Genomic DNA, 23,476 nt, shown 5'->3' on the forward strand with positions numbered 1-23,476 from the left:
GTCAGTTTTAAGCCTCAACTTGACAGGGTGCTGGGCCAGCTCATTTCAACTCCACTACCACCCAGACAGATTGGTCCAGATGATCCTTGGGGTCCCTTCCGTGTGCTCATCTCATGACATACAGCCCTTTTGGCTGGGGACACACTGAAATGCAGGCTCAGCACTCAGGTTTCTGATCCATACCACTGGTGGGTACATGGGTGGGTGTGGGAGGCTGCTTCAGCTCCTCCTCACAGGTTTGATTCAGGGAAAACACAGAAAAGAGCCAGAGGCAGAGAACACAGGAGTCTGATTGCAGCAAGAAAAGCACCTCTGGTGTGCCTCTCAAAGGCAGTGAGCCATACAGGAAGGTGTCCTCAGGCACAAAATGAGAGGTCACCTACCTTCCAACGCCTCATGAGACAAGGGGCAAGGCAGATGCTGAACTGCTGGAGCATGTTGTGACCTGGACATACCTGCAGTTGTTTACAAACCTAACAACTCCTGGAGTTTTGGGAACTCTCAGGTCAGAGCTGTGCTGCTGCAGGAAGGTAAATGAGTTAGATGGCTGCAGAACAAAGGGGCTGCATCCCACAGCTCACTGTTGAACTCTCTCCAGCAGTTCCCTGTCCCTCTTGAACTGGAAAGCCCAGAACTGGACACAATACTCGAGATGTGGTCTCACCAGGGCTGAGCAGAGGGGAAGGAGAACCTCCCTGGGCCTGCTGGCCACACTCTTCTTAATGCACCCAAGTGCACCACTGGCCTTCTCTGCCCCCAGGGCACACTGCTTTTGTCCTTACCTACAGCAAGACTGAAGCACAGATCAGAAGCTGCAGCCTGCCTCTGCTGAAGGACACACAGCCTTGAGTTTGGGGCCAGTGCTATAACCCAGTCTGAAATATTCCCATCCACATCAACTTCTACAGCCTGGAAGCACATGCCATGGTCAGTACTGAGGTGCATCCTCAGAACTTTCAATTCAACCAGTCCCACACAGAAGCCTTGACAAAGGAGGCACGCAGAGACAGCATCAGTAGAAAGCAGTTTCAGCAGTTTATTGCTTTTTGCAGCCTGCACTTGGCTGCCACTTCAGGGACAGCTGAGTCTCTGCAGGCACCTCCAATGAGCACACTGCCAGAGGACAGACAGCCTTTTGTCACAGGCCAGAGAAGTGGTAAGAAAATCTAAAGCCACACCAGCTGGAGAATGAGACAACAGCAGATGCCTCATCTCCAAACAGCTCTTGGCATTTACATTAATCAACAGTTTTAAATCACTGAATGAAGCAGACTGGTGGGGGAGGGAGTGCTCTGAACCACATCTTGTGTGTCTTCAGGATGTCCTCCCAACACACCTCCTGAAGTCTTCCAACACATCACCAATATCCAATGAAATGAAGGGATTTTGCTTCCAGTTTAAATACCAGGAGGAAATAATTAGACATCTTCATATAAAGACTATCTGCACAGAACTCTTCACACAGTTCTAAATTAAACCACTACTACACTTACAGGCTAGAAATGTATTGCTAGTACAAAAATGTCTGGTTTCCATGACCAAAGAGTTGATGTTATTGCTACACACACAAAGTACCACAGACAAGAAGCTGATTTTCCACTTTTTCTCACTGCCCACAGCTGGTTCTCAAGGACAAGTGGGTTCATAAAACTCAAGAAAGACAAGGTCCACAATTGTCTTCAGTTTTGCTCCATGACCTGATGTTATTTTATTGCCTTTGAGAATCAGTCTGCTGCTCTCTAACACTTACCACTCACTGCAGCTTCTCTCCAGGGGAAAAAAAACAACATACCAAACCTCAATCACCCTCATCCTGCTTTCCCACATGGGTGTTTTGAGAAAACCACAACTCCATGCCTGTCTTCACCCATAACAAAGTAAGTGGGAACGTTCACCGTGTGGAGGGGTCATGGCAGGAACCTCTCTAGGCCAATCCTGGATTTACTGGCAAGCCTTCCTTCCCAAAGAAAGCATTTGTCACATGCAGTGAATTGAGTGCCACTGTTCAGTTAGACCTACTACCCTACCTGAGCAAAATAAACAATCAGAGCTGCTGACAGGTCTGCACAGCCCACTCCCTGTACAATCCACTGATTTCCAGTCACCGAACAATAAAGAGAAGCAGCCCTGTCTCAGTGTGCTGCTTGCAGCACTTCTCTGCCTTGCTACTACCTTCTCAAAGGGATTTTCTGCTTAATGTGCATACTCACCCTGGCTGGAAAGGTGAGCCAGGAAAGCCAACAACCCTGCCTCTGCCTTCAGTTACAGAGACAGCACTGGAGCTCATCTGGGTTCCCACCACTGTAAACTATTATGCTTACATTATCTGTAATTAACTACTAGAGGATCATAAAGTAACCCATGGGGATTTTGACCTGGTCACAGAGCCTGTTATTGCTAAGTGGAAGACTCAGCCCAGACAGCATTTGACAGAGGCAGTAATTCTCAAGTCCCTCCAGGAAAGCAAACCGGGCAGGCTTTGTACTTGTGCCACTTCTTGGGCTCTGCTGCCAATTAGCTAGTGAGAAACATTTAGGTGGGTCTTAAAAAGGTGGAAATGACAAATTATCTGGTTCAGGTGAAAGCTAAACCCTCTCACTGTGTCCTCGGGATACAGCAGGATTTTAACCCAATGCAATAATTGCTCCATGATTTTTCTATCAATCACAAAGTACTCACCCTTCAGGTGTTGCCCCAAAACTTGATTTGCCTTCACCTCCACTCCCACGTTCCTCCTCCACCCACAAAATATTCCTACAAACCCAAAAGAATATAAATATCTGAAGGGGGAAACAGTGCTCAGGTTACAAGGAGCACTTGAGCAGCCTCCACATTTCTTCTCATGGCATGCCTGGAGAGAAGTCACATAGCCAGAACTGGCTCAGCAGAGCCATGGTGCAGGGAACACCTCCTGTATGCTGCTGGACCAGTCAGGCTAGACCTGTGTGCCACAACAAAACTGCTGCTGCTCTCAGACAGCTTCAAACATCAGACTTTCAAGGGATCTCTTTCAACACCAAGTGGCATTCCCCCAGTTATCCACAAAGAGGTGCACAGTAAATTTGACAGCAAAATCAATGTACAAGTCCAACAAATGGAACTTGATGTGAAAGAAGGTGGCAGAGATTCCAGGTCCATTTCACAAAGGCCTTGAAGAACTGCTGAAGAGTGCAGAGGTTGTTCCAACAGGGCCTCTGGAGACTGACCCAGCCCAAGCCCTGGCACTTGCCTGTGGCTAGCTGGCAGTGCCGCAGAACTCGCAGTGGATGCCACCCGTCAGGTCCCTGACAACCCTCTCCTGGATGAGCCTCTGTAGCAGCTTGGTCTCTCTGGTCACGTTGTGCATGGTCTGTCCCTTCATGGCAGCCATGCAGAGGCTGTCGTAGTAGTGCAGGGGTGTGCTGGGCTGCTCCAGGGCATAGCCAAAGCCTGCCAAGCTCACTTCATCACAGAGGTGCGTGGCCAGCACAACAGCCGTGACTCCGATCGTAGGCACATTCTAGAGAGGGGGAGAAGGAAACTGCTGAGCTCAAACCTTCAGCTGTAGCACATTCTAGAAGGGGCAGAAGGAAGCTGCTGAACTCAAACATCCTCTTGGGGTAGCTTTTGGAAAAGCTTTACAAAGTTTAACAGTTTTGCCTCTTTCCTCTTCTCACTCAAAACTGCAATCAATTAAAACTAAAATCAGCTGCGACTAAAACTCAATTAAATGAGCAAGAAAAAGGCAAAGTTTCAGAGCCAAGCACTTACACAACTTGAATGTTTGCCTTTGACAAGGCTTCTGCCTGTCAGCACCACCTTCTGGTTCTGCCTGTCTGGGCTGCCCTATTACCATCAAATCTACAAGTGAACCACCACTCCAAGCACTCCAACAGCTGCTGACACAGCTCAGTTTGACCCTTGTTGATGTGTACCCTGATCCTGAGCAACAGGCTCTCCAGCAGTGCCCTTCGGAACGAGCCTTTTCACTCAGCCTGCAAAGAAGGCAGTTCTGCTGTGCTACAACTAAAAGACACAGAGCTTGACAGGTGACATCATGCAAATACATCCTTCCAACAGCTGTGCAGTGATGCCTCCATTGAATGCTATCAGACAAAGCATAAGGATGAAGACTGCTCAGTACTTTTCACCATTCAGGAGGGCTCTGGTGACATCCAGTTTCTCCAACCAACAATTTGGATAACAATAATGCAGTGCCTGACTCCAGTAGCAAGCCATCATTCCTTACTGCAGTAAAGCACAGAGGGAGCACACATCCACCAGCGGAGCACACTGGCACACAGTGATTCCAGTAGCTGGAAGGGTGCTCTGCACTAGCCTGCTCTCCATGCTCTCTGTTTTCCCTGCAGCTGAAGACTTACAGCTGACTGCTGGTTTGGCTTAGTGGGGCTGCTCTTCACACACTTAAGACACCAAATGTGTGTTTTAACGGCAGCCACAGGGATGTGTGAGTGTTCTGGAATGAGTTTGAGCCTCACTGCATGTGGATGCTGTGTGAAAAGGGCTGTTTCATGTCAGCGTGCACAAGCACCATACCTCTGAACAGAAGTGAAAAGCTGAGCTGAAACCCTGCTCTGATTCTGCAAGTCTCTGGAGAGCACAGTGGCTGCTCTATTACCTGAGACAACTCTGAAACTGCACAGAGAAACCATACTCAAGGAAAAACCCCCCAACTTTCCTCAGTTTCTTATTTTGCTCAACATTCTATAGTCTCCTTATCCTAAAAGGAAACTTCTTACCTTATCCCAACCCCATAACTTTGGTCGAGGCTCAGGGAACTGTAAAATGTCCAAAGCTGTCTCTCTGATAATGACTGGGTTCAGAATCCGAAACTGCTGTGAGGGAACAGGAATCTTCTCAGCAACCTCCTTCCAAAAGAAGAGTCGCACCCACAGAGGCTGAGAGGGAGAAAAAGGAGTTTAGAAAGGGAACTCTGAAACAGAAGTTACAGAATTCATCATTTAAAGCTGAGGTGATTCAGGAACACTAGTGTGCACCTCAAGTGACTGACCCAAAAGAGGAAAAACCTATTTCATAGAATCACAGAATGGTCTGGGTTGGAAGGGACCTCCAAAGCTCATCCAGTCCAACCCCCTGCAGTCATCAGGGACATCCTCCACTAGATCAGATTGCCCACAGCCCTGTCCAGCCTCACCTTGAATATCTCCAGGGATGTGGCCTCAACCACCTCCCTGGGCAACCTGTTCCAGTGTTCCACCACCCTCCTGGTGCAGAACTTGTTCCTCACATCCAATCTAAATCTGCTCTGCTCTGGTTTGAATCCATTGCCCCTGGTTCTGTCCCTGCAGCCCTTTGCAAACTCTGCAGCTTTCTTGTAGCCCATTCAGGTACTGGTAGGTTGCTATTAGTCTCCCTGGAGCCTTCTCTTCTCCAGGCTTAACAGCCCCGGCTCCCTCAGCCTGTCCTCACAGCAGAGCTGCTCCAATCCCCTGAGCATTTTCATGGCCGCCTCTGGACCTTCTCCATCAGGTCCATGTCCTTCCTGTACTGAGGAGTTACAAACAGATCAGCAGAGGGTAAAGTTGGGTTTGATTGCATTCTGTATTCAATCAGCCAACACATCCACCAGCACCTCCAGAATTCTTCCTCAGCACTACATCTGCAATACTTGAACAACAACAACAAAAAAAAAAGGCTGAGGGAGCTGGGGCTTAGAGCTGGGAGCAGAGGAGCCTGAGGGCTGTCCTCATTGCTGGGGATAAAGATGTGCTGGGCTGGAGCCAGGCTCTGCTCAGGGATGGCCAAAGACAGCACAAGGGGCACTGGGGACAAGCTGGAGCAGAGGAAGTGCCCTGGGAACAGGAGGGAAAACTTTGTCCCTGTGAGGGTGCTGGAGGCCTGGAGCAGGCTGCCTAGAGAGGTTGTGGAGTCTCCTTCTCTGGAGACTTCCAACCCCTCCTGGATGTGTTCCTGTGTGCCCTGCCCAGGGTGACCCTGCTCTGGCAGGGGGGTTGGACTGGATGAGCTCTGGAGGTCCCTTCCAACCCCTCATATTCTGTGATTCTGAAGCGAGCACTGGATTTAAAAACATTTTGATGAGGCTGTGAAGTCAGCAGCTGTTGTCTGACAGCAGCCACCCAGTGATACAAGTCCCACTTCAGAGGAGGATTTTCACAGGATTCAGCAAGCTAGATGCTGATCTCATGCTACTTGTGGGCATACAGATGCATGCTAACGGCAAACCCCACACTGAATCAGGCTCCTTTTACACTAAGCAATGATAAAACTGATACAGCTGCAACACACCTGGAGGTTTTGAACAGGTACAACTCTACAGCAGCTTCAGCTGACCACATTTCCAGGGTGCTGTGTTCCACTTACCCCCCTCACACACCCCGTGCTCTGGATCGCTTGACTGAAGTCCCGATGCGGGCACAGAGCTGACCAGCTGACAGGTCAGTGTTGAGAGAAGAGGTCATGTTTTCAGTTCCCACAATCACAGTGCTTGAGTTTGGAAAGGACATCTGGAGGTCAGGTGGCCCAGCCCCTTTCACTCAAGCAGGTCCATCCATGCCAGCTAGCTGCAGCTGTGTCCAAATGGCTTTTGAGTATCTCCATGGATGGAGACTCCACAACCTCCCTGGGCAACCTGTGCCAGGGCTGGGGCACCCTCACAGTAAGGAAGCATTTCCTGATGTCCAGAGGCTTATGCCCATTGCCTCTGGTCCTGTGGCTGGGCACCACTGAAGAGAGCCTGGCTCTGGCCTTTCCCCAACCCTCCCCTCAGCTGTTCATGCACATCACTACGCTTTCCCCCTGGGCCTTGACTTCTCCAGGCTTGGGAGTCCCATCTCACTCATAGGAGAGACTCCTACAGTCCCTTAAGCATCTTCGTAGCCTTTCACCATGCTGTGTCCATACCAAAATCAGTTCCCAAAACCAGCTGCCTGCACCAGAAGGAGAAAGAGGGTGGAATGAACCTGCAAAACCAGTAGCAGTGGTGTACACTGAGAGGAACAGGAAAACCCACACCATCAACAGTTGGCTTAAGAGATGGTGCCAGCAGCGGAATTTTGGCTTCTTTGGTCACGGGGCAACTCTTACTGCACCTGACCTGCTGTACCAAGTTGGGTTGAATTTATCTAGAAAGGGTAAGAGGGTGCTGGCACTGGGGTTGCAGGACTCATTGGGAGGGTTTTAAACTAGGTCTGAAGGGGGTGGGTGAGGAAACCAGTCTCCTTGGAGAGGAGGGAAGACCACACAAACTGGTGAAATCAGCAGCCCAGCTGAAGTGCATGTACACCAATGCACGCAGTATGGGCAACAAACAAGATGAACTGGAACTCTTGGTTCACCAGGAGAACTATGATGTAGTTGCCATTACAGAAACATGGTGGGATGATTCTCACAATTGGAGTACCGCACTGGGGGGTTATAAGCTCTTTAGGAGAGACAGGCAAGGGAGAAGAGGAGGAGGGGTGGCCCTGTATATTAGGGAATCTTTTGATGCCTCAGAACTTGAGGTTGCAGATGAAAGGGTTGAATGCTTGTGGGTTAAAATCAGAGGGAGGCCGCACAAAACTGACATCCTGGTTGGAGTCTGTTATAGACCACCCAACCAGGACGAGGAGGCCGATGAGATATTCTATAAGCAGCTGGAAGCTGTCTCAAGATCATCAGACCTTGTCCTTGTGGGGGACTTTAACCTACCAGACATCTGCTGGGAACTTAATTCAGCAGAGAGGAGACAGTCCAGAAGGTTCCTAGAGTGCATGGATGACAACTTCCTGATGCAGCTCTTAGGTGAACCTACCAGGGGTAAGGCTCTGCTTGATCTGCTGTTCTCAAATAGAGAAGGGCTGGTGGGAGATGTGATGGTTGGAGGCTGTCTAGGGTGCAGCGACCATGAGATAGTGGAGTTTTCAATATGCAGGGAGATAGGGAGGAGCAGTAACAGAACCCTCACTTTGGACTTTCGGAGGGCAAACTTCAGGTTGTTCAGGCAACTTATTCGGAAAGTTCCCTGGGTAACAGCCCTTAAGAAGAAAAGGGTCCAGGATGGTTGGACCTACTTCAAACAGGAGCTCTTAAAGGCACAGGAACTGGCAGTTCCCACATGCCGTAAGACGAGCCGGCAGGGAAGACGACCAGCCTGGATGAGCAAGCAGCTCCTGAAGGATTTAAGGGAAAAAAAGAGGGTTTATCGCCTTTGGAAAGGGGGGGAGGCAACTAGTGATATGTTTAAGGATGTTGTTAGATCATGTAGGAGAAAAATTAGAGAGGCAAAAGCACAGTTAGAAATTAAACTGGCCGCTTCTGTGAAGGACAACAAAAAGCATTTTTATAAATATATTAATGCTAAAAAGAGGGGCAAGAGGAGCCTCCACTCTTTATTGGATGTGGAGGGTAACATTGTAACTAAGGACGAGGAGAAGGCTGAGATTCTAAATACCTTCTTTGCCTCCATTTTCAACAGTAAGGCAGGAGGACTTCAGGATAACTGGCCTCCTGAGCTGGTTGATGGGGTCAAGGAGCAGTGTTGTACTCCTGAAATCCATGTGGAATTAGTTCGAGACTTGTTGAGTCACTTGGATATTCACAAGTCCATGGGACCTGATGGGATTCATCCTAGGGTGCTGAAAGAGCTGGCAGATGAGCTGGCCAAGCCTCTCTCCATCATTTTCCACCAGTCCTGGCTCACTGGAGAGGTCCCAGAAGACTGGAAACTGGCCAATGTGACACCCATCCACAAGAAGGGATGGACAGAAGAACCTGGGAACTACAGGCCAGGGAAAATCATGGAGCAGATTGTCTTGGGGGCAATCACTGCGCACCTGAAGGATGGCCAAGGAATCAGGCCCAGCCAACATGGATTTAGGAAGGGCAGGTCCTGCTTCACCAACCTGATCTCCTTCTATGATCAGGTGACCAGCCTGGTGGACGTGGGGCAGGCTGTGGATGTAGTCTACCTGGACTTCAGCAAGGCCTTTGACACCGTCCCCCACAGCAAACTCCTGGCCAAACTGGCAGCCTGTGGCTTGGACAGCAGCACTGGAACTGGCTGGAGGGCTGAGCCTAGAGAGTGGTGGTGAATGGTGCCCACATCCAGCTGGCAGCCTGTCACTAGTGGTGGCCCCCAGGGATCAGTGCTGGGCCCCATCCTGTTCAATATCTTTTTTGATGATCTGGATGAGGAGATTGAGTCCATCATCAGTAAATTTGCAGATGACACCAAGCTGGGAACAGGTGTCAATCTGTTAGAAGGTAGAAGGGCTCTGCAGAGGGACCTTGACAGGCTGGACAGATGGGCAGAGTCCAACAGGATGGCATTCAACAAATCCAAGTGCCGGGTGCTGCACTTTGGCCACAACAACCCCATGCAGAGCTACAGGCTGGGGTCAGAGTGGCTGGAGAGCAGCCAGGTGGAAAGGGACCTGAGGGTACTGATTGACAGTAGGCTGAACATAAGCCAGCAGTGTGCCCAGGTGGCCAAGAGAGCCAAAGGCATCCTGGCCTGCATCAGGCATAGTGTGTCCAGCAGGAGCAGGGAGGTCATTGTACCCCTGTACACAGCACTGGTTAGGCCACACCTTGAGTACTGTGTCCAGTTCTGGGCCCCTCAGTTTAGGAAAGATGTTGAATTGCTGGAGCATGTGCAGAGAAGGGCAACGAGGCTGGGGAGAGGCCTTGAGCACAAGCCCTATGAGGAGAGGCTGAGGGAGCTGGGACTGTTTAGCCTGGAGAAGAGGAGGCTCAGGGGAGACCTCATTGCTGTCTACAACTACCTGAAGGGAGGTTGTAGCCAGGAGGGGTTTGGTCTCTTCTCCCAGGCAACCAGCACCAGAACAAGAGGACACAGTCTCAAGCTGCACCAGGGGAGGTTTAGGCTGGAGGTGAGGAGAAAGTTCTTCACAGAGAGAGTGGTTGGCCATTGGAATGGGCTGCCCAGGGAGGTGGTGGAGTCACCATCCCTGGAGGTGTTCAAGAGGGGATTGGACGTCGCACTTGGTGCCATGGTTTAGATAGTCATGAGGTGCTGGGTGACAGGTTGGACTCGATGATCTTTGAGATCTCTTCCAACCTTCTTGATTCTATGATTCTATGAATCAGCAAGGGTGCTCCTGGTGCAAAGCACAAACCTGAGGCTGTGACTGCCAGAGGATGATGCAGGTACCAAAAAGCAATCATTTGTTTTATAGAATGGGTTGGTTTGGAAGGGACTTCCTAGATCATCCAGTTCCAACCCTCTGCCATGGGCAGGGACACCTCCCACCAGCCCAGCTTGCTCAAGGCCTCATCCAGCCTTGCCTTGAACACCTCCAGGGAGGAGGCAGCCACAACCTTCCTGGGCAACCTGTGCCAGTGTCTCACCACCCTCATTGCCAAGAATTTCTTCTTCATCTCCAGTCTCAATCTCTCCTCTCCCAGCTCAAAGCCATTGTCCCTTGTCCTGTCACTCCAAGCCCTTGTCCAAAGTCCCTCCCCAGCTCTCCTGGAGCTCCTTCAGGTATTGGAAGGCTGCTCTAAGGTCTCCCTGCAGCCTTCTCTTCTCCAGCCTGAACAGCCCCAGCTCTCCCAGCCTGTCCCCACAGGGGAGGTTCTCCAGACCCCTGATCATCTTGGTGGCCTCCTCTCGACCCTCTCCAGGTCCTTCTTGTGCTGGGGTCCCCAGAACTGGAGGCAGTGCTGCAGGTGGGGTCTGAGCAGAGCAGAGCAGAGGGCCAGAATCCCCTCCCTGTGCTGCTGCTCTCCCTGCTCTGGATGCAGCTCAGCACACAGCTGCCTGCTGGGCTGCCAGGGACCATTGCTGGCTCCTGGGGAGTTTGTCACCACCTGACACCCCCAAGACCTTCTCCTGCAGGCTGCTCTGGGGCCACTCCTCACCCAGCCTGGATTTGTGCTTGGGATTGCCCTGACCCAGGTGCAGGACCTTGCACTTGGTCTTATTGAACCTCATGATGTTGGCCTAGGGCCAGCTCTGTAGCCTGTCTAGGTCCCTCTGGATGGATCCCTTCCCTCCAGCCTGTCAGCCACACCACACAGCTTGGTGTCATCCACAGACTTGCTGAGGGTGTCTGACAGCTGTCACTGCCAAAAGGTGTTAAACAGCACTGGTCCCAGTACCACCCCCTGAAGGACACCACTGGTCTCCATTTGGACACTGAGCCACTGACTGTAGCTCTCCTAGTGCAGCTCTCCAGCCAGCTCATTCCATCCCCTCCAAACAGAATGAATACAGAAACCCATCCTTGACCTAGGCATTCTGCAAAACCAAACCCTGAAACACGAACAGCCAGACAGCTTGGAAAGTAAGTCAGGGATTCAACTCAAGTTAGAAAGCTGCAGGTCATCAAAACAACCACCGTGCTGCAGGGAAGGTCATGGACTGACCTTGTTTTCACCAGGGACAACACAACCAGGGAGCAGAAGTTCTTCAGTTTGCACAAATCCATGGAAAACCATACTCAGATAATTCAAAATAAAGCAATATCCCTGCAGACACTCTCTGGACTGAAGCAGTAGCTGGCAGCCATGGTCAGTATTAACCAGACTTCTCTAACAGCCCTAAAGCAGCAGGGACCAAACTGCACCAAAGCTGGGCAGGTTTTCTTCTGAACCTCTGTCCAGAAATCAGAGCGCTGTTTTCAGCCTGTGGTCAGAGAAACCTAACTACTGCTCTTCAACTTGTAGGGATAACCTGCCTGCCCACTGACAGAGCTGAAAAGCACCAACTTAAAGGCTTTGGAAAGACACAGGCCTTCAACCAGTTCCTTAGGAACATCTACACTTCTTTAAATGCTCAGTGAGAACTGAACAAGCTCTGAAGTTTGGAAGCACAGCTGGGATACTTTCAGTACCACTGACTGTAGCAGCACAGACCTGGGCTGGCAACATGGACTGACACCCAGAAACCTTGTTTCTACTTCAAGCCTTGTAGACTTGAACAAGTCACTTAAACCTGATGTGAAATTAATTCCACTCTAGTAAACCCCTACTATGGCATTTAGCTTGGTGAAACCACAAATATCTGTGGCACACAAAGTGCCACTGCCAGCATGGGGCTGCAGCACAAACGCTGGTACCAACTGTGACTAGGAGATGGAGCTAAAAAGCCATCAAAGATACAGAAAAGATCTTCAGGATATGAAAGCACAAAGGAGCAGCCCAGTCAGTTTCTGACACAGGAAAGCAAACAAAATCACAGGAACAGAGGGTTGGCTGGGTACATACCAGGGTTTCATTTTTCACCATTGCTTGCAGCCAGCTGAAATCAGCACTCTTGAAGAGCACGGCCACAAACAAGCTGGCAGGGGGGTACTCGAGTTCAGACAGGGGTGCTCCCTCGGGGTAGGTCAGCCGGATGGTGGTCTTGTTACCAACGTGGGCTGTGTAGCCTTGAACTGGGGCATCATTTAACCTGGCAACAAAGCACAATGCAGACAAACTGTATTCGGTCTTGGAAGCATCAGGCACTAGGCAAAGCACTTGTGCTGAGTTCACAGCAGGACACAGTGCAGTCTCAGCACCCCAGCAGCCCTCCTCCATGAGAGGAAGCCGATTCCACTTCTGCATTAACTGACACAAGCGCAAAACTGCAACTTCAAACAGCATGGCAGAGTTTCAGCATCATTGCTTGGTGCCACCTCGGAGAGGCTTGAAAGAGGAAGGGAAAACAAACCCCTGACAGCCAAGAAGCTGCTAGTTATTTCTCTCCATAAAAACACAGATGGGCACAGAGTGTGCCAGAGAGAGGCACCCAGATTATCCCTACAGTACACCCTGGGGGTTTGCATCCTTCCAGCTCACCCCAAGTTTCAGATGCTAGGACAAGAGCACCATCATCCAGCTCCATCAGTTCTGTAGGACAGCAGAGGTCCTGCAGACTTGGGGAGACCTCTCTGCAGCTCCCTGAAGGGAGGTTGGAGTGAGGAGGGGGCAGCCTCTGCTCCTTGGTGGCAAGGGACAGGAGCAGAGGAGATGGTTCCAAGCTGCAGCAGGGGAGGCTCAGGCTGGCTCTCAGGAAATCTTTCTGGACTGGAAGGGTTCTCAGATATTGGCAGAGGCTGCCCAGGGCAGTGCTGCAGTCCCCATTCCTGGGTCTGATCCAGCAGCCTGTGGAGCTGGTGCTTAGAGACAAGGTTTGGTGCTAACCCTAGGGATGGACTGGATGAGCTTGGAGGTCTCTTCCAACCAGCACTCCAAGTAAATTTCTCAAAACCACTTTCAGAAAGAGTCTTTTAATCTGCACACACATTGGAGATAATTTCCCCCTTAAAAATAAGGTCACCTCACTATAATAAAGTTGAAGTAACTGGAACTCACTAAAACCAAGTTGAAGCAATGGCAGATACCAACCTGATAACAACATCAAACTGATTCAGCAGGTGACCCAGCTCTGTCTGATGAAGAATTCCACCACTGCCAACAACAACACACCGCTTGCAGTGTTTGGCCTTCAACTCTTCCGGCAAACCATGCTCAGGTAAGAGCTCAAGGAGGTTTGTCAGTTTATCAGAATACTTGTGAAATCCAAAAGGAGGCCCATACTTAAACAAAGCTTCATCTTCACTGAGAGCTTTCCTCACAAAGGGAGCCAGGTCCACGCTGTATTTCTCTGCAAACAGCCTTCTCATCTCCCTCTTCACGTGAGCAGGCCGGCACTGCTCCTGCAGCATGGCACTGGTGAACTGCTGCGCTCTCTGCAACAGAACACAGGTGGTGGCACTCAGGAAAGCCAGCCCCAGGAACATGCAGAGCCCTCTCAGTGCTACCCTCCAGCTGAGCAGTGGCAGTTCAGCAAACACAGAGGTTTACAAGGCATCTGAAAGCTCTCACTCCAACACAGGCACTACCCAGTGCAGGCTGAAAACCTGCAATGGAATGTTCTCTCCACCCCATCTCCGCAGTCTGCAGAGGAGGCTTGCTAAAGAGTGCATTAGGCTGGTGAAAGTGACAAGAAAGCAAGGAGCTGTGACAGAGCACATATACTGTTACTTGCAAACAAACTACCCCCCCCCCAACATCCCTCTACCCATCTAACCCTGTAGCAAAGCAGAGCTCTGCTCCCTGCTCAGCTGCATGACCGAGTCCTGCCCACAGAAGGATATGATCAGAGATGCATCCCCTGGGTAGAGGTCTGGACCTGCTTACTGAGCAGCACCTCTCCCAGAGGGCTGCCAGTGGCTAAAACACAGCTTCAGAAACAACACAGGTGGGGGTGCTTCAAGGCCTTCTTGCAAAGACTGTGCCCCAAAATAAAAACCTAGAGATCCATACTGGAGAAAACAATCAGACTGCGTTAAAACTACACTGATTCGTCTAACTGGAAACAAAGCAACAAAGCCCAAACCTACTGAGGTATATTTGTGAGAGATCTGTAGTGGCAAGCTGGTGAATGGTGTAAGGAAAAGGCAAACAGCAAAGGCATTGCTTTTATCAATTCAAATAAACTCTTTTTGCGTGTTCTCTTCCCCAGCACAACTTGCTGATCTTTCCTGCCCCGAAATCAAAAAACCATGAGCAAACACAGGTCCAGAGAGTCAATATCTAAATCTAGTGCTAACTTGATTCTCCTTCTGTACTCTTCAGGAAAGGGAAGTTGTGCTGTTTTGTATCTTTTTCATTTTAAACAAGATTGTTCCACACCACTGCCTCTGCCACCATTACAAACATCACATGAAGTTCAACAAGCCCAAGTGCCAGGTCCTGCACTTGGGTGGTCACAACCACCCCATGCAGTTGTTAGGCTTCCTTGGCTTAAGGTGTTGTTGGCTTTTGCTGTTAGGAAGCAAGAGTTTGTTACTGAGAAAATAAATGTCAGATGAAAGGGAAAGCAAAGGGCTTCAGAGGGGGAATAGCATGCACTCAAGATGCACTTGCAGCTGTACCTTAGCACTGAGAGAACGACAGCCGTGGGACACCCAAGACAAGGACTGAGAGCAAGAGCAAAGTTAAGTAGTAAAGGCAGAGAACTGCCATCAAGAAAAGGCTTTATTGGTACCTGTTAGACCACCTTAAAAGCCACATGAAAAACTGCAGCTGAAGCAGTTGCTACTTTGAATAAATGAATGAAGGAAGAGCTGCCCCTTCCTGCACATCTGCCCTGTAATTCCAAACCCATCTGAGGAACTGAAGCAGGATGAGGAACTGGCTTAGAACCTTTGGTTTAATCTGCTTGGTTTGGGGCTTTTTAAGGTTTTTAAGCTACACTACTTTCCAGTTGCATCACTCTTCTGATCACCAGTGACACCTGCATTGCCACACCAGGATGGTCTCCGTTTCTAATGTTATTCTTAACAGTAACAGGTAGCTCTAATGATCCACTTTCTCTATGCCTTTCTGCTGCCACTCCACAAGAACAAAGCAACATAAGTTCCATAGCATGAAATGAAGCAAAACCACATTTTACCTCCTGTTAATTTCAGCATTCTAGCTCTGGGATATAGATCCTTACAACTCTTACGGTGTAAATTAATAACTTCTTTAAGCCAAGTGAAAAAAGCCAAGAGTACCAACCCTTACACGATCGAGGTCCACGTAGGGCAGCTTTGTTCTGTCACATTCTTCAGGGCCAAAATGTAACTTGAGGAAGTACAGGAAGCACCCTCCCACCACAGACAGTGCAACAAGGCTGAGGACAAACAGAAGGCTTTAGGGGTGGCACACAGGGGCAGGGGGGGGGCAGAAATCAGCTTTTTTCCCAGCAATCCATCAACTCTTTCTGTTGCTATTCTCAAACTAATCTAAGATGGTTGAAGAACTTCACGTGAACAACTGCACTGGCTTCAAAGCAAGGCAAACTCCTGCTTTGTGCACTGCAAACCCTTCCCAACCCTTCAGAGCTACCTGCAGAGGGCTGCAAACAGACAAGGAAATGGGCAGATGGGCATGTAGGCTCTCTGCCTGCATCACAGACTAAATGCATCTCTGATGGGCCACAGATTCCTCACAAAGAAACAAAAAGTGGCTTTTTTCCCTACTTTAAAAGGTAACTCAAGTTTGAAATCTGTATTTTCATGCAAGGGAAAAAAAGGATAGGACCTCAACTGCAAGATTTTGGGCCAACGGCCACTGCTTATAAACATAACATTCAATTCAGTGATAGGATGAGGGGCAATGGATGTGAACACAGTCACAGCAAATTCCACCTTAATAATGAGATAAACTTTGTCCCCGTGAGGGTGCTAGAGGCCTGGAGCAGGCTGACCAGAGAGGTTGTGGAGTCTCTTTCTCTGGAGACTTTCCAACCCCACCTGGATGTGTTCCCTGTGTGCCGTGCCCTGCCCTGGGTGACCCTGCTCTAGCAGGGGGTTGGACTGGATAAGCTCTGGAGGACGCTTCCAACCCCTCATGTTCTGTGATTCTGTGCACTCACTGGCAGGCCAGAAAGCAGAGTTTAGATGCTCAGGTTTATACTGAAATGTCCAATTATTGCCATCCCCAAAACATGCATAAGAGAGAAAATAACCAACTGGAAACTGAGTCAACACAGACTACCTGCAGACATACAACCTGCTCAGTGTTCAGTGCTCCTGGAAACTCTGCAGATGAAGTTAAGGCAGGTTTCAAATAGTTTTTAAAAAAACCCTGTACTAGGGTTGCAACACTGAGAGTTGCAATCCTGGCACTGAGCTTGCTGCACACAAGGTGACCACTGGAGAAGCAGCACTGTTCATGGAATGGTTTGGTTTGGAAGGGACTTCCAAGATCATCCAGTTCCAACCCCCTGCCATGGACAGGGACACCTCCCACCAGCCCAGCTTGCTCAAGGCCTCATCCAGCCTGGCCCTGAACACCTCCAGGGAGGAGGCAGCCACAACCTTCCTGGGCAACCTGTGCCAGTGTCTCACCACCCTCATTGCCAAGAATTTCTTCCTCATCTCCAGTCTCAATCTCTCCTCTCCCAGCTCAAAGCCATTGTCCCTTGTCCTGTCACTCCAAGCCCTTGTCCAAAGTCCCTCCCCAGCTCTCCTGGAGCTCCTTCAGGTACTGGAAGGCTGCTCTAAGGTCTCCCTGCAGCCTTCTCTTCTCCAGCCTGAACAGCCCCAGCTCTCCCAGCCTATCCCCACAGGGGAGGTTCTCCAGACCCCTGATCATCTTGGTGGCCTCCTCTCGACCCTCTCCAGGTCCTTCTTGTGCTGGGGTCCCCAGAGCTGGAGGCAGTGCTGCAGGTGGGTTCTGAGCAGAGCAGAGCAGAGGGGCAGAATCCCCTCCCTGTGCTGCTGCTCTCCCTGCTCTGGATGCAGCTCAGCACACAGCTGCCTGCTGGGCTGCCAGGGACCATTGCTGGCTCCTGGGGAGTTTGTCACCACCTGACACCTCCAAGGCCTTCTCCTGCAGGCTGCTCTGGAGCACTCCTCACCCAGCCTGCACTTGGTCTTGTACTTCATGAGGCTGGCTTGGGCTCACCTCTGCAGCCTGTCCTGGTCCCTCTGAATGGATCCCTTCCCTCCAGCCTGTCAGACACACCACACAGCAATTTTTATTGCATCTGACTGAACTAAATTCAATTTTACACTATCAGAGGGTATAAAACTTTCATCAGCAATATCAGCTGCAACCTCTGGAATCAGCTGCCTGGCAGAAGCCAGGGGATTCACAGCAGATGAATGAGGTCAGGTTTCTTCCACAAAGGTTCATCAGGCATTTCTAGATTCAGATGAGGCTGCACCATTCAGGTGCTCAAAACACCAGTGGATAGAATGGTTTGGCTTTTGAGTTTTCTAAGCTTTAAGACCTAAAATTTGCTGTGGCAGGGATGTATCACAGTATGGAGGGGTTTTGGTTTAAGCCATGGCTCTGGATGTACACCAGCACACATTCATTCCAGTTTGACCTCCAACTGAAAACAACCTGGCAAGGTTTTGTGAAGGAGCATTCCAGAGTCTTCATAAATATATTAACTTCATAAATATAACCTCCCCAGAACACCCACTGACCCCCACTGCCCTTCAGACTGTACAAACGCCTCAGCACCTAAGCTCCTTGAAGGGTTTGGGTGCCCCAGGGAAAGCTGTGTGCCAAGCACTCCATTCACTTCCTGTGGCAATCTCATGCCCTGGGGTTTTGCCTCCTTCCTGTTAAGTTTCTAGGATGGGGAAGTAGCAGCTAACCTCTGTGTTGCTGTGACAATGACACTTACTTGCGAGTACCTTTTAAAAACCAGCTTGGTCTTCTCATCTTCACATGCAGCCACCTCACACCATTGCACAGGAGGTGAAGGATCACTTTTCAGCTTCACAGTGTTATTGTCACTCAGCATTGCTGTGAATAAGAAAGAGAAAAAAAAAAAAAAACAACAAACATAACCTTTGCTGAACTAGAAGATGTTCCCAGAACATCCAGTGGCTGCTAGCTTCATTTGCTTCCCAGATGCTTGGTTATCCTGGCAGGAATACTGAATTACTCCTGACCTCCTCATGATCAAGGACAGACCTCAGATGCACAAGTCAGGACATGACTCTAAAAATATTACATGTTGCCAGGTTTAGGTCTATGCCTTCTAATGACTGCAATCACACCCACTGACTGTCAAACACCATTGCTTAGGAAATCTACACATTGTGCTCAGAGTGCTTCAGATCCCCGACCCAAAATGTCCAAGCACCATGCAGGTTCCAAGGATGATCCCAGCACACAGAACCTGTACTCTCAAAACTGGAGCCTACATTTCAAATCAACTCCCTGATCCCCCCAAGGTTAAGCAAACCTGTCTCATCATCAGTCTGAAGCTACTGCTGCCCTCCCCAGAAGCACCAACAGCACAGTCAGCAACTTCAACAGCAAGCAGCAAAGAGAGCATGCAGGAAATTCTGCCTGGCATGGAGCAGGACCAGGAGACACCTTCCACCAGCTGCAGCGGTGCAGGAGCGCTCAGAGGAGCAAAGGCAGCAGTGCCAAGCACCTCAGAGCATGCCACTCCCATAGCATTCCTCAGTTAAAAAACAAAAGAACAACCAAATCCCAACTCCGAATTTAGAGAGAACCATGGCAGCTCGGAAACCAAGCACCAAAGGCAAGCTCTGCCTACAACCCAGACAGCACTGCTTACATACAAACCCCACTGCCAAGCACAGAATCACAGAAACATTCAGGTTGGAAAAGACCCTCGGGATCACTGGTTCCAACCATTAAACCTACTCTACAAGTTCACCCCTAAACCATATCTCCAAGCACTACATCCAATCCATCTTTAAACATGTCCTGGGTGGTGACTCCATCACCTCCCTGGGCAGCCTGTGCCAGTGCCTGACCATTCTTTCTGGGAAAACATTTTTCCTACTGTCCAGTCTAAACGTGCCCTGCTGCAGCTTGAGGCCATCCCCTCTTGTTCTACCACTAATGACCTGTGAGAAGAGACCAGCACCAACCCCACCACAACCACATTTCAGGCACTTGCAGAGAGCCATGAGGCCTCCCCTCAGTCTCCTCTTCTCCACACTCCCCAGCTCCTTCAGTCGCTCCTCATCAGATTTATTCTCCAGGCCCTTCACAGCTTCCTTGCCCTCCTCTGCACTGGCTCCAGCACCTCCACATCTCTCTTGCACTGAGCAAGCATCGCTGCACCCTTTCAGAAGGCAGCAGCAGCCCTACACTTGTTTTGAGAGCCATAAATGCTGATGTCTCCATTTGCCTACAGAAGATGTCTGGTGGTTATGCTGTGTTGTTACAATCACATTCTGCACTGACATTCCCAGAGGTACTCACTGTGGTGCAGCGAGTGAGGGCTCAAGGGACTTCAATTTGCTGTTCATCTCTGTGTAAAGCTGCTGTGGAAGCCAACCTGTCCATCACAGGAACACACTCCACAGCCTGGGGGGTTACTGCCTTTTTTTCCTCATTGCTATTCTTAACTACACAAAATGCCCACACATGAAATGTTTCAGAAACAGTGACATCTTCAGGATGTCCGTCTGTGTGGGAATGCTAAAATCTAAAAGGCAGCATGTGTGAAGTTGAGCATGGCCACTGCCACCCCCTGACAGACTGTGTCTGGTCATGCAGAGCACCCAGGTTACCCCAGGACAAGGACGTGCAGCCCCCATTGTTTGAGTGCATTAACAGAGATGGGGACAGGTGCAGGCCAGCCTGGATACCAAAGGCCTCCTGGCTTGGATCAGCAGCAGGGTGGGCAGCAGGGACAGGAGGTGACCATCCCCCTGTGCTCAGCACTGGGGAGGCCACACCTCGAGTGCTGTGTTCAGCTCCGGGCCCTCACTGCAGGAAGGACATCAAGGAGCTGAAGCCTGTCCAGAGAAGGGCAACGAGGCTGGAGAAGGGCCTGGAGCCCCTGGGCTAGAGGAGGAGGCTGAGGGAGACCTCACTGCTCTCTGCAGCTCCCTGAAGGGAGGTTGGGGTGAGGAGGGGACAGCCTCTGCTCCTTGGTGGTAAGGGACAGGAGCAGAGGAGATGGTTCCAAGCTGCAGCAGGGGAGGCTCAGGCTGGCTCTCAGGCAATCTTTGTGCACTGGAAGGGTTCTCAGACATCGGCAGAAGCTGCCCAGGGTAGTGCTACAGTCCCCATCCCTGGGGGTGTTCCAGCAGCCTGTGGAGCTGGTGCTGAGGAACATGGTTTTGGTGCTGACCCTTCAGGAATGGACTGGATGAGCTTGGAGGCCTCTTCCAACCAGATGATTTCCATGATTCTCTCCATGATACCATGAGGCAGGCATGTACACCCTTTACCACCCCCCCATCAAGCACCTGGAACCATAACCCCACACAGGGGGTACTTCCACTTACCTCCTTCACCCCATCACCACAGGCACATTCCCTCCTTCCCAGTCACCAAGGAGCCAGGTAACAGCCTCCATGGCTGAGTTCAGCATTCTATGCCAGCAGCAGCTGTACCCAAATAACTGTTTGTGAAAGGGGGACAGAGCCACAGAGGAGCCACTCGCTTGGACAGCTGTTGTCAGACAGCAACTCTTCATGCAGAAGGTCCCCCAGATCTAGGAGAGCACCTGCACACAGGCTGTTATTCACCACTTGCCCTTACCCAAGCAGGGAAGCTACCCAAGGCAAGTCACTGCTGAAAGTCCAGCAGAACAAAAGGCATCATCTGGTCAGCAACTGAATCACAGAATCTTGTTGGTTGGTAGAGGCCTTCAAGATCATTCAGGCCAGCCTTCAACCTAGCACTGCAGGCTCAGCACCAAACCATGGCCCTCAGCACCAGCTCCACAGGCTGCTGGAACACCCCCAGGGATGGGGACTGCAGCACTACCCTGGGCAGCCTCTGCCAATGTCTGAGAACCCTTCCAGTGCAGAAAGATTTCCTGAGAGCCAGCCTGAACCTCCCCTGCTGCAGCTTGGAACCATCTCCTCTGCTCCTGTCCCTTACCACCAAGGAGCAGAGGCTGTCCCCTCCTCACTCCAACCTCCCCTCAGGGAGCTGCAGAAAGCAATGAGGTCTCCCTCAGCCTCCTCTTCTCCAGCCTGAACACCCCCAGCTCCCTCAGCCCCTCCTCTAGCCCAGGGGCTCCAGGCCCTTCTCCAACCTTCTTGCCCTTCTCTGGACAGGCTCCAGCCCCTCAATGTCCTTCCTGCAGTGAGGGCCCAGAGCTGAACACAGCACTCGAGGTGTGGCCTCCCCAGTACCAAGTGCTGTGTAGTATCTGTATAACATGATGTTGGGCAACACTGGAAGCTCCTAGAGGTTGAAAACTCCAAGCTAACTCTTCCTCTCACAGTACCAGCAGAAGCACCTTTTGAGTCATGCCTGATGAAGTCCACCTCAAGGTCTTGCTGCACAATGCAGCCTTTGAAGCTTGTGTAAGGAGATCAGGAAGATTGCAGTGCAAAGCCCACAGCAATTGAAACCAGCAAGTCCCACCCACACAAAGGGCTTGAGCAGGCAGTGAAAGAGAAGATAAAACTACTGCAAAGCCACCCAAACCCAGCTGCTCATTTCATGTCCCCTTCTCAAAATCAGATACACAAATTGCTGCAGAAACATACCTCCAACCCCAGGAAATTAAACCAAAATTTCCTCAGTTCTGAAGACTGGTTTCAGAAAACAAAGCCAAGAAGAGGCAGAGGTGGCATTTCCAGATGGAATACTCCCGAGCAAGGTGCTCCTTCCTAAGATGTTTGTACAGCAGTAGTAATGACTTCTGCAACCACTCCCTGATCCAAGGCTTTTCAAAACAACAACAAACTCCAGGCACATCCTGCAACTGTGCAAGGAGCTGATGTTGAGGTTGAGAGCAGCCCTGCAGAGAAGAATCTGGGGGTGCTGGTAGGTGAGAAGCTGGACAGGAGCCAGCAATGGGCACTGGCAGCACAGAAGGCCAATGGCAGCCTGGGCTGCATCCAAAGCAGGCCAGAGGTGGAGAGGTGATGCTGCCCTGCCGCTCTGCTCTGGGGAGACCTCACCTGCAGGGCTGTGCCCAGCTGTGGGACCCCAAACACAAAAGATATGGACCTGCTGGAGAGAGTCCAGAGGAGACCATGAAAATGATCAGAGGCCTGGAGAACCTCTGCTAGGGGGACAGAATGAGTTGGGGCTGTTCAGCCTGGAAAAGAGAAGGCTCCAGGGAGACCTCAGAGCTGCAGTTTCAATATCTGCAGGGGACCTGCAGGAAGGCTGGCAGGGGACTGTTCAGAAGGGCCTGCGGGGATAAGGCAAGGGGCAATGGTTTGAAAGTGGAGCAGGGCAGAGTTAGGTTGGACATCAGGAGGAAGTTGTGCACAGTGAGGCTGGGGAGACACTGGAACAGGCTGCCCAGGGAAGTGGTTGAGGCTCTGGTCCTGGAGATATTCAAGACACATTCAGCCTGAATGTGTCCCTGGGCAGCCTGCTCTAGCTGGAGGTGTCCCTGCTGCCTGCAGGGCTTGAACAAGATGCCCTTGGAGGGTCCCTTCCAGCCCAATGCAGTCTGTGACTCTGAATTAGAAGAGTCCATTCAAGAAAACTGCAACTAATTAGAGATTTCTTCCTGGGACACAGTTGGGGCAAAAAGATGACAAAAACGAAGTGACAACTACTACACCTAGTGCCTGGGATTACATGGGAGAGTTGTGCCCATGAAACAATTCCACATTTCAATCAATCCTCATCACTGACCACATAGGTGAGAGATTCAGTTTATGAAGGCTTTCAAGGCTGACATAATATTTGAGCAGTGTTAGTAATTTGTGTCATCTGATGGTGAACCTTACAGTCAAGATCAGTGTTGTTTGCTTCTGCAGTACTAGATACCCAGATCAAACATAAGGGCTGAGACTGAGAAAAGCAAGGGTCCTGAGGTGCAGGGTTTGGTGTTTGGTTGTGGTTTTTAACACAGAAAGAGCCATCAGTTAAGCAGAGCCTCTTGGAAGAAGAAACTTCAGAATGACAAATTTCTCTTCAAGGAAGTCATTAAAATAACCTCAGGGATCAGGATAAAACTCTCCCACTCCCACATTTTCAAAACCTGTTCAAGACTCCATAGAGTGTAACACAGTCTTCATTTGGGGAACTTTTAAGTAACAATTTATTGCCAATTAATGTAACTTCCAATCACAATTCTAAG

The 23,476-nt window shown here is 50.4% G+C and overlaps 1 protein-coding gene across 1 annotated transcript; it reads right to left on the reverse strand.

Annotated features, from left to right (window-relative positions):
• Window positions 1-3,235: 3,235 nt before the first annotated feature.
• On the reverse strand, window positions 3,236-18,223 carry ST3GAL5 (ST3 beta-galactoside alpha-2,3-sialyltransferase 5). The gene is made up of 6 exons (XM_054391583.1): window positions 18,114-18,223; window positions 15,478-15,592; window positions 13,318-13,661; window positions 12,193-12,379; window positions 4,740-4,898; window positions 3,236-3,499 (listed from the first exon to the last, which is right to left on the reverse strand). The coding sequence occupies exons 1-6, from the start codon at window positions 18,221-18,223 to the stop codon at window positions 3,236-3,238; spliced, it is 1,179 nt and encodes a 392-aa protein (XP_054247558.1).
• Window positions 18,224-23,476: the final 5,253 nt, after the last annotated feature.

This window comes from Indicator indicator, chromosome 23, assembly GCF_027791375.1.
Source record: "Indicator indicator isolate 239-I01 chromosome 23, UM_Iind_1.1, whole genome shotgun sequence".
Taxonomy (NCBI): Eukaryota; Metazoa; Chordata; class Aves; order Piciformes; family Indicatoridae; genus Indicator; species Indicator indicator.

What these genes read in the sequence shown, in the direction of transcription:
- ST3GAL5 (XM_054391583.1), bottom strand. Translation starts at nt 18,223, where the DNA reads ATGCTGAGTGACAATAACACTGTGAAGCTGAAAAGTGATCCTTCACCT. An exon ending in TGGTGAAAAATGAAACCCTG is followed by an intron (nt 4,899 to 12,192) that starts GTATGTACCCAG and finishes TCTCCCTCTCAG; the next exon opens with CCTCTGTGGGTGCGACTCTT. An exon ending in AGTTATGGGGTTGGGATAAG is followed by an intron (nt 3,500 to 4,739) that starts GTAAGAAGTTTC and finishes CCCCCTCTCTAG; the next exon opens with AATGTGCCTACGATCGGAGT.